The sequence below is a fragment of the Gigantopelta aegis genome, chromosome 9 (assembly GCF_016097555.1).
Source record: "Gigantopelta aegis isolate Gae_Host chromosome 9, Gae_host_genome, whole genome shotgun sequence".
Taxonomy (NCBI): Eukaryota; Metazoa; Mollusca; class Gastropoda; order Neomphalida; family Peltospiridae; genus Gigantopelta; species Gigantopelta aegis.
In genome coordinates, this window is record NC_054707.1 from 37,803,279 (window position 1) to 37,812,118 (window position 8,840).

At 34.9% G+C, this 8,840-nt stretch overlaps 1 protein-coding gene across 6 annotated transcripts in view; it reads right to left on the minus strand.

The window, feature by feature from the left end:
- LOC121380690 (hsp70-binding protein 1-like) overlaps nucleotides 1-8,470 on the minus strand; it is a 30,397-nt gene extending 21,927 nt beyond the window's left edge. For 2 of the 6 annotated variants that reach the window (XM_041509638.1, XM_041509639.1), the window contains exon 1: nucleotides 8,084-8,268. Coding sequence is in view for 1 of the 6 variants with exons in the window: in XM_041509641.1 (XP_041365575.1) it covers nucleotides 5,426-6,255; nucleotides 6,663-6,777 (945 nt within the window). In the remaining 5 variants the exon portion in view is untranslated. Of the gene's footprint in view, nucleotides 1-5,308; nucleotides 6,256-6,662; nucleotides 6,868-7,211; nucleotides 7,427-8,083; nucleotides 8,270-8,346 lie in introns of those variants that run through there. The other 4 variants (XM_041509641.1, XM_041509640.1, XM_041509637.1 and 1 more) reach the window with 4 other exon arrangements.
- Between the last annotated feature and the right edge of the window lie 370 nt (nucleotides 8,471-8,840).

The window sequence follows — 8,840 nt, forward strand, 5'->3', positions numbered from 1 at the left end:
CACACAGTAGGCAAAGATTCCCACTCTAATACAACAAAAATTCAAATTTTGACGCTAAATACCTTTAAATTGATAATTTCAAAGTTTGTTGATAACAAATAATAATGTGCATACAAATGTCTCTCTAGCTCTCGAACGGCAGAGTATTCAGAGTCAGGATCAGCTGATGGTAGATGTAGCCTATCTAACTAACCCTGACAGTCAAAGATTTCTATATTTTATTTAAGTAATTGACAGTATTCGAAAAAACAATTATCATAGGATATTCATTTAAAGGGACACGCCCTAGTTACGGCTAGTTGTTAACCATTACGGCGTTGTTTTTCGCTATTAAACCCATTTTTTCACAAATAAAATTGCACTTTACTTACATTTTATTATTTAGAATACACATTTCCATTCACCTGAAGTGCTTTTTGGTAATCCTGGTAATCCTGATGTTTGTAAAACCACGAAATGCATTTTTTGTATTTCTTAAAAAGCTGAGCGCACTCGAGAAAAAACCGTTAAGCAAGCGAGGTCCAATCTATTTTTAGAGGGAATCTTCCTGTGTAAACGTCACAGATGTTGGTATACCAAGTGACCGTTATCATTTTGGTTCGGTTTGTTTTCTTGTGCACAGTTCGCGCAATCAACATCCGATTTGTTGTCGTTTGCTTGTTGTTCATTTGTGAGATTTTTTTTCACAGTTCATGAACATTTTCAGTAACAATAAAGTTCAGACAAGTAAGTGTCTCAATACAAAACGCTACAAACCCTTAAAACCAATAATTTTGCCAAGTCTTACGATATCTGGAGAGGGGATACAACCAGGACAGAACAGTTGGAACATGTCCAGGAGAGGTGAAACGAACGCACCCCAAGTCTGTGCGCACTCTGTGAAATTTGTCGTGACGTAGGCATTTTTGTGCTTCGAGCGACATCTACCGGTGACATCAGAATACTAACATTCAAAATTAGTTCAAGCAATTGGGACATGGGGATTCCCATGGTATTTATCGATATAAAACCTGCTTTTTCACTCCATTTGATAAAAACGTGATCTAAGTGTGTTACAGGTTTGTAGATTAACCAAATTATAATTTATTTTCGCTGGATGGAACTAGGGCATGCAGCTTTAATTTTTCTTGACTTAAAACATAAATAGCATGAGTTAACCAGTTTCGGTGAGCATAAGCATTCAGTTCTAAACCATATCAATATTTATAAACAGACAGTTGTTATCCAAATAGCTACCTTTTTATTAGTATCTCTATGCTTCAAATGAGTACTAATTAAACTGGCCACTAACTTGGGCTAAGTAGCTAAGTTTACCACATGTGCGTAAAACTGTAGCATGCATCAGCAGTAATTATTACATAATGAGAATATATCTGTATTCTTATTGGTCGAAAACCAGTCACACGACCGTCTGTAAATAGTGGTATTACCCTAAGACGGTCTCACCGGTCCATCAAAAGTGATATTGCCCTGGGAGATTTAACCAATGAAAATGAAGATGAGACAAAATTCTATCCAATTAATGAGTAGGTAACGTAATGCAATGTCAACTGCTAATAACGCTAATGTAAACAAGCACAAACTTGTGACAAATCGCTTTGCTGTCCTTCATCAAAAAGATGACATCTTTAGTCATACTGAGTTTAATTCCGCAAACATGACAAAAACAAGGTCAGTAATCGTCAAATTGTGTATGGAATGTTTCGCAGATTTAGAAACGTACATAATACATCAAAATGCAGTTGGAATCGGCACTCTCAGGATTTTATGTTGCAAATTAAAAAAATGCATTTGGAGGTAATCAGTAACTGTTCAGTATAAATGTATGTTAAGATTTATCACATTAAATTGTGTTTTATTTTGCTTTTAATATGATTTTTGACACTCTTGCTGGTTATGTCTCGAATTTGATTTTTGTCTTAGTAATGTTTCAACTGTTTATTTCCGCATTCCACTGCGTGTCATACAACGTCATAGGATTACGTGACGTCACTAAATCCCTTCGTTTTAAGGCATTGCGGGAAATTATGTGTTGGCATATTTCGATTCTGATAAACAAAGCAGGAATGTATGAGTCTTATGGATGACATTATGTAATAAAACAATTATTGACCGCATTTCGGGCAATATCATGTTTTATGGACCGAAGAAATTGATATTGCCCTCAATGACGGTCAATAATTGATAAATATTGTTAACTAGGTATAGGGATGTTCGCCGAAGCAGGAAATGACACAGTACGGCGCATGCGCGTAAAACTGGTTGGCAAGAACCATTTCTTTCATTACAGCAAATAGTAGTCGGTTCACAAAGGAATTAGTTATGAATGGCCCTCTATCACCGTATGCGAGTTCCTTGGGCAACGAAGCGAAACAACGGTATTACAAGAAGCTGCTTTATAATGGCGAAACGAAAACGTTGCCAGATCCATACATTTTAACTGAAAAATGGAGCATGAATCCCAGCAACTGGCCAGATTTGACTTTTGGTGATATTTACCTGTATTTAATCGACACGCCGTCCATTTACAACAAAGATTCCATGAAAGCATACAAATCGTTGGAGGCATACAAGTAAGTATTAACGTAAATATTTAATATGTCCGTTTATTAATTTGATTTTAATGATTTTTATAATTTCATTTCCATAATGTCCATTTTAAGTACTTGGTTACACAAATTATAGTAGATTTTATGCATAATTGCAGGAAAAAGATGTATATACATGTGTAACACACTTTGTTAAAGATATATAACCTCTCCCCCCCCCCCCCCCCCATACACATTGTACTAACCTGACTAAATCTAGCAGCCAACTTCAAACACCAACGGCATGTGCGTTTTGAGAATTATTAAAACATGCTCTTTTTGGGGGGGGAGGGGGGGGGCGCGAAACTGAATATTCTAAACAATACACTATAAGTTGAAGTATAAAAAATGGCTCTGATCTTGAAAAGTTCTTGGTTTGCAAATATTGTATTTAATTTTATGTTTTCATTTAACTTATATTCAATTAATCGTTATATTTATAATTCTTTTTATAGGTATGTTGTTAGTGGGCATGTGCAGGTTGTGCTGTCGAATCCAGTGGACAATAAATGCCCATTCATGGCAATGAAAGCAAAGGTGACTCCTTCACAGAGAGCGAGAGACAAGCCCCATGAGCCATGGGTTTACTTGGAGAAAAACAGTGGCACAGTTTACTGTGCACATTGTACCTGTATGGCCGGGTATGATCTTTGTTGTCTAAATACCATAGAAATCATATATGTGTTCTGAATATTTTATTAACAAAATTAACAGGGTTACACAACACTATAGACCACATAAGATATTTACAGCAATGATAATGTATACATAAATCACTTAATATTACATGTAGTACATTTATTGTCAACATTGTTTCATGGTATTTTTTTAAATTATAGTAAAAGTTCATTTATTCTTTTGTTAAACTTTCATTCCTAAATGGATAAAATGAGTGTCTTGCTTTTTTTAAAATAAATATCATCTGTATCTTTCCTCTTTGAAAATTTTGTACCATATAAACTGATATAATAATAGGTATACATTTTTATGTAGCATATACATATATCGAAAGTGTTATTAGTATGCGAACAAACAAGGTTTTACATTATTTTCTTATTGTATTTTAGCTTAGGTGAAGTGTGCAGCCATGTTGGAGCACTCTTGTTTAAGATTGAGATGGGTGTCAAGATGGGTATGACTCAAACCAGCTCAACTAGTCAGGCCTGTCAGTGGAATAGTACTTTCCGAAAAAAGGTAATTTGAGCAGAAACTTTCAGGGTTGGATATTTTATATTTGACTGATTGCCCGAGGGCTGCAATGTATCTGAAATGTTATAGCCTAGCAACATGTTATGCTAATCTAAATTTTAAAGATATTCAAATTCATAGATCACTCTTTTACCATGAACTATAGCATATGATAGCCCACTGGGCTTACAACCTTTACATTAGTGTTTGCTGGGTCATATATCTGGTAGGCCCCAGGCATTTTACAAACTATGTTGTTACGGTATATTGTAGTATTTGGTTAAAATATAGTATTGTTTTTTTCTTTGATATTGGATTTACAATGTATTCCTCGTCTTTGTGGGTCATTTATTTTCAGGTAATTCCGACAACAATCACTGACATATCTCACGACATTAAAGGCAAGAGGACAAAGGAGATCCAGACAGTTCAAGCAAGTGGATCTGCAGCTTTACCACCTACCGAAGATCTACACAAGTTGTTTTCCCTAGTCCCAAATGCTTCTTTTTTCACATCAGTCTCCATACCCGGTCTAACAGATAAAAATTCCCCTTATTGATAAGAATCCCCAAAATGCAAAATACCCTAAATTGCTAACAAGTTTCAGTGAACCAACTTCAGAAAACAATACCTTTGATTCCTACATGATTACTAAGCAGCAAGCTATCAATCTGGAAATGGCAACCAAAAATCAAGCTATCAGTCCCCTTTGGTTCCAGCATAGAAAAGGCAGGGTTACTGCATCTAAAGCGCATGATATTTTGACCCGTAGAGAGAGAACATCCCCAGATAATCTCGTAAAACGTATTGTCGGTTATTCAACCTATGATTTATCCAAAAAAGAGGCGGTGAAGTGGGGAATTGACCACGAGGAAGAATGTAGAATAGACTATATTAAACACCAGACTGGGTCACATGTCAATTTTCATTGTAATGCATCAGGCTTTATTATTAACACTGATCACCCATTTCTTGGAGCTAGTCCTGATGGCATGATCAATTGTCAGTGTTGCGGTAAAGGTACGTTGGAAATTAAATGTCCTTTCAAACACAGGGACAAGACTGTGCAGGATGCAGCAACAACTGATAAGGACTTTTGTCTAGACACCTCGCTGCACCTTAAAAGAAACCATAGGTTTTACAGTCAAGTGCAGCTTCAGATGTATATTGCTGAATGCCAGTATTGTGACTTTGTTGTTTTCCTTAAGTGTAAACCAGCTCCAAGTATGGTCATCGTAAGATTATCCATTGATGTAGACTTTTGTCAAAGCATGATTACAAAATGTGAGCAATTTGTAAAGAATTTCATAATAAATGAATTGGTTACTTGCGAACTTGAAAACCAGACTGTATCTACATCAAGCATTAAGCAAGTTGACAATGGTGATCAGACATGGTGTATCTGTTCCGAACTGGAATATGGTAGGATGATTAAATGTGACAAGGACGACTGTCCCTACCAGTGGTTCCATTACAAGTGTGTGAACATTCACAGAAAGCCTAGGGGAAAGTGGTTTTGTGCCAGCTGTGACTAAATCATAACAATAGCAAATGAAATATGCCAAACTATTTATTTAATTTATATTTAAAAAAATGCAATATATTCTTTTTCTGTTTAAGTTACATTTATTTAGTCTCATTTCATGCAACTAAAAAGGAGAATTACAATATGTACCATTTGAAACCATAATACAGGTAAAAACCTCAGAAAGAAGTTTTGGTTGTAAATTACATAATGCTGAACAGATTGTGACTATGCTGTCTGCATGTGGAACCATGTATAAACTCATGCTGCTACTCAAAATATTACAGTTTTTCAGTCTTTCAATGGCTCGTTCCACATGTATCCGCACATTTGCCCCCGTTGGTGTTATAGACACAAGAAATTTAATGGTGTTGTTATGTTTATAATTTGACCATGTTTGAGCCCTAGCTGTAAGTTGACCGGGTCTCTGACTAAAAACTTCAAAACAATCAATGATGCTCACACATTTTGGGTAGGTTATTTTAATAACATTAGGCATGTTTCTTATGAGACTGTCTTTATCAGGCCACTGAATCAGAAATGAAAGTTTTTCTGCTAATTTTGGCAGTTCCTGGTTAAGAATGTCGGATATTGTGGTCACAGACACACTGAACCTATACGCCAAGTCCTGGTGCTGGAGATTCAACCTAAGTTTCATTATTATACACATCATTACACATGTTGGGCTTAGAACTTTGCACGCTGGAAGTGCCGGGGAGCAAAATGACAGCAGCCATACAAATAGAGCTTTTGACTGTAGACCTGTATAAAACTGAATTCTTTGATCACTGGATGTCATCTGCTCCTCAAAACTCAGTCGACTTTCATTCTGTTTTAAAATCGCATTCTCTGTTTGAAGTCTCCCTAACTCTTCATATAGCTGCTGGTTTTCTATTCGCAGGGCAGCAATTTTTTTAATACAGCCACTGTGTATGTCGACATGTGGCCGCAATTCTGAAAAAAGAAATGTATGTTAAGGGATTGATAAAAGTAATACTTCAGTATTATGCAAATCCTAAAATACACCTCAAAATACCTATTATACATTGTATATTATTCTACATTTTCACCATTTTGTTAATAAATGAACTATATACATGTTACTTACTCACAAATGTATTATCATTTTACTAAGTGTTAATTTGAAGTGTCCATAATAATTTACCAGACTAATACAAAAGCCTCTGAGGGTTAGTTATTCCAACTTTTACATATTATCACGATGTACATACATGTATATAATTTAGATTTTTGATTCACATTATACCTGATTTGTATGTATTTGTACGATACATTAATATTTCGCAAAGATTATGTCCAAAATATAAAACATGTACATATGCAAATAAATGATTGTGTACCTTCAGCTTGTGTCTCACAATATATTTTCTGTGTTTGACAAATCCAGTAATGCAGAAGCTGCTTGTTTCTTGCCTTTTTCGGATTCTCTGCCCTCCAATCGACAGTGTCTAGCATGGCGCAGATCCCCACTTGGTTTAGTGTCCTTGTAGCCCATGTTCACAGAGGGAATGTAGTCAGGGTTATTCTTGTCATTGCTCTTCTCTCCTGGAATGATAATTATTTTTAAATGATCTGTTTTTACTGGAAGTTTGGGAAGTAAAAAAAAAAAATAATAATAATAAAACGAAAACTAATTAGATGTTTCTTGAAAACTAATCTCAGATCATATTTTTAATTAATGTGTTAAGTTGGGAAAAGTTGTGCCCGAAGTTGTGGGGTTTTTTATTTATTAAAAATAAAATTAAAATAAAACAATTCAAGAAGGGTTGGGAGGGTACTGGCGGTGATATTAACTTGCACCTATATCTCCTTAAAGTGCTCATTGTTCATGTTATAAATTGAAAGATTGCTACATTTATCCAAAGCAAGCAAGTAGGCAATTAATTTACCTGTTATGAAGTGACGATAACAAACGCGATCGTAATCTGTAGGTTCCCATTGTTGACGTCCGACGATAGACACGCGCTTTATGGCTGTAATCCAAAGCTTTCTTCGGGGTTCTGGTTTCTTTGGGATGCGAAAAAAGCTCCTTGGGTTATCCTTGTCGAATCCGCTTGTGCAATCGATCACACAAGATACAACCATTTTGCTTTCAACGAGATTACTAGATAAAATAATAACAAAGGAATCAGTCAGCCATGCGAAAGTACCGTCTTGCCAACCAGTCCAGTCACGTGATTTTTCGTGACGTCACGGCGAATATCCCTATTGAAGTCACCTGTTTCGGTTAGTATAACGTTTAGTAGTATAGCTTATAGCAAAAGCTTTCTAACACAAAACTTTTCAGTGTTTTATCAAAACATGTATGTTGTCCAACAAAACATATACTTATAATAAGTTTCACTCTAATATTAATAAATAAATGACACCAAAGTTGTAGACATCCATTTTTAATTTCATCACAATTATTTATGGACAGTAAAGTTTGGGGCAAGTTGACGAAACGTTGGTGTGAGTTGGTTGGGGATGAGCTGGTTTTGAGGCGAGTTGACCAGCATTCCAACTGAGAACAGACAAAAATAGTTTTTAAAATTAAATTTTCTTTCAAATTACAGTGTTTGAAAATCGTTAAAAAAAAAGGGTATTAAGAAATGTACAACGTTTATGAGTGGGTTAAGTTCAATCTTGTTTCCTTTACTCGTTTTAACTTTATTTTTACGAACATTTCTGTGAATATGACAGACATTGAACCGTCACATTGGTTTCCTTCCCCATGCAAAAGTCAACAACGTCAGCAATATGAATATTCAAATGTACGTACAAACGACGCTAGTCCGAACGGACGTAGAAAGAAAGTGTGGTTCTTTTACAAACATAATGACTTCATGTGCGCCCTGCGCAAAAAAGACGAAACCACCAGGTCCCTCACTGAAACAGGTCCATGGACAATAAATAAAAGTTTGCAATCTTATCTACCATCGACGTCTCAAACTGCGTTCACCTAACGACAACAACACGAATACGATATATTTACGGAAATACTAGTTACACACCAATGAGTGTAAACTAAATTACGTTAGTTACCTTTGTGGCAGCTCAATTTATGATTTCTAAAAACAATTAGATTAAAACAATGATTGTTTTGCAGTATGTTTATACAATTTCAGAACATAATGATAATCGTTCTTTCTAGAACCCTTAAATCAAGAGTTATTTCCCTTGAATATGGCGTGGGACTTCTTCTATCGCGTTGCATCCGTAACGCGTGTAGGCCTAGTACGTCAATGAGAATACGAGTGCATGTCGATTAAAGTGTGATTTATCAGTTTAGATATAGTTGGTTGATTGGTTATATTTTATATAATATATTATTAAAAATAAAGTTAAATACATGCATATACTTATATATATATATATATATATATATATATATATATATATATATATATATATATATATATATATATATATATATATATATATATATATATATATATATATATATATATAATATATATATATACATATGCGATTAACGTTCATGGCATTATGACGTCATAAACGCTCGAGTCAGTAAC